This window comes from Cariama cristata, unplaced genomic scaffold (assembly GCF_000690535.1).
Source record: "Cariama cristata isolate BGI_N322 unplaced genomic scaffold, ASM69053v1 scaffold28111, whole genome shotgun sequence".
Taxonomy (NCBI): Eukaryota; Metazoa; Chordata; class Aves; order Cariamiformes; family Cariamidae; genus Cariama; species Cariama cristata.
In genome coordinates, this window is record NW_009600266.1 from 2,044 (window position 1) to 2,457 (window position 414).

Here is a 414-nt window from a genome sequence, read left to right on the forward strand (position 1 = left end):
ACGATTCGACAGGAACCATCGCTGGTTGTTGTTGGGGGCTACGGGGGCGGTTGGCACCCATCCCCCCTGGGCTGCACTGCTGCCTTGAGTACCGTGGGCGGCTGCGCGATGCTGCCCATCGCCTCCACGCGCTGGCCTGGGGGAGACGCTGAGCCCTCCCTGTGTCCCCTGTGTCGACTGCTGTCCCCCACCTGGGTAAGTCTCTGGGTGCCCAGAGTGCAGCAGAGACCTTCATGGGGTCCTGGAGGGTCTTGGGAGGGTCTCTGGGGGTCAGCAGGATCCTTCATGGGGTGCTGGGGGGTGCAGGAAGGTCCCTGGGGATCAGCTGGGACCTTCATGGGGTCCTAGGGCAGCTTAGGAGGGTCCCTGGGGGGGAAGCAGGGCACTTCAAGGGGTACTGGGGGGCTCAGGCAA

General features: G+C 65.9%; 1 protein-coding gene across 1 annotated transcript in view; it reads left to right on the top strand.

Annotated features, from left to right (window-relative positions):
• Positions 1-152, top strand: part of LOC104169150 ([Protein ADP-ribosylarginine] hydrolase-like) — a gene marked incomplete at its 5' end in the record, with an annotated part of 2,035 nt that extends 1,883 nt beyond the window's left edge. The window contains one exon of the mRNA XM_009709978.1: positions 9-152. Within this exon, the coding sequence (XP_009708280.1) occupies positions 9-152 (144 nt within the window). The remainder of the gene's footprint in view (positions 1-8) is intronic.
• Between the last annotated feature and the right edge of the window lie 262 nt (positions 153-414).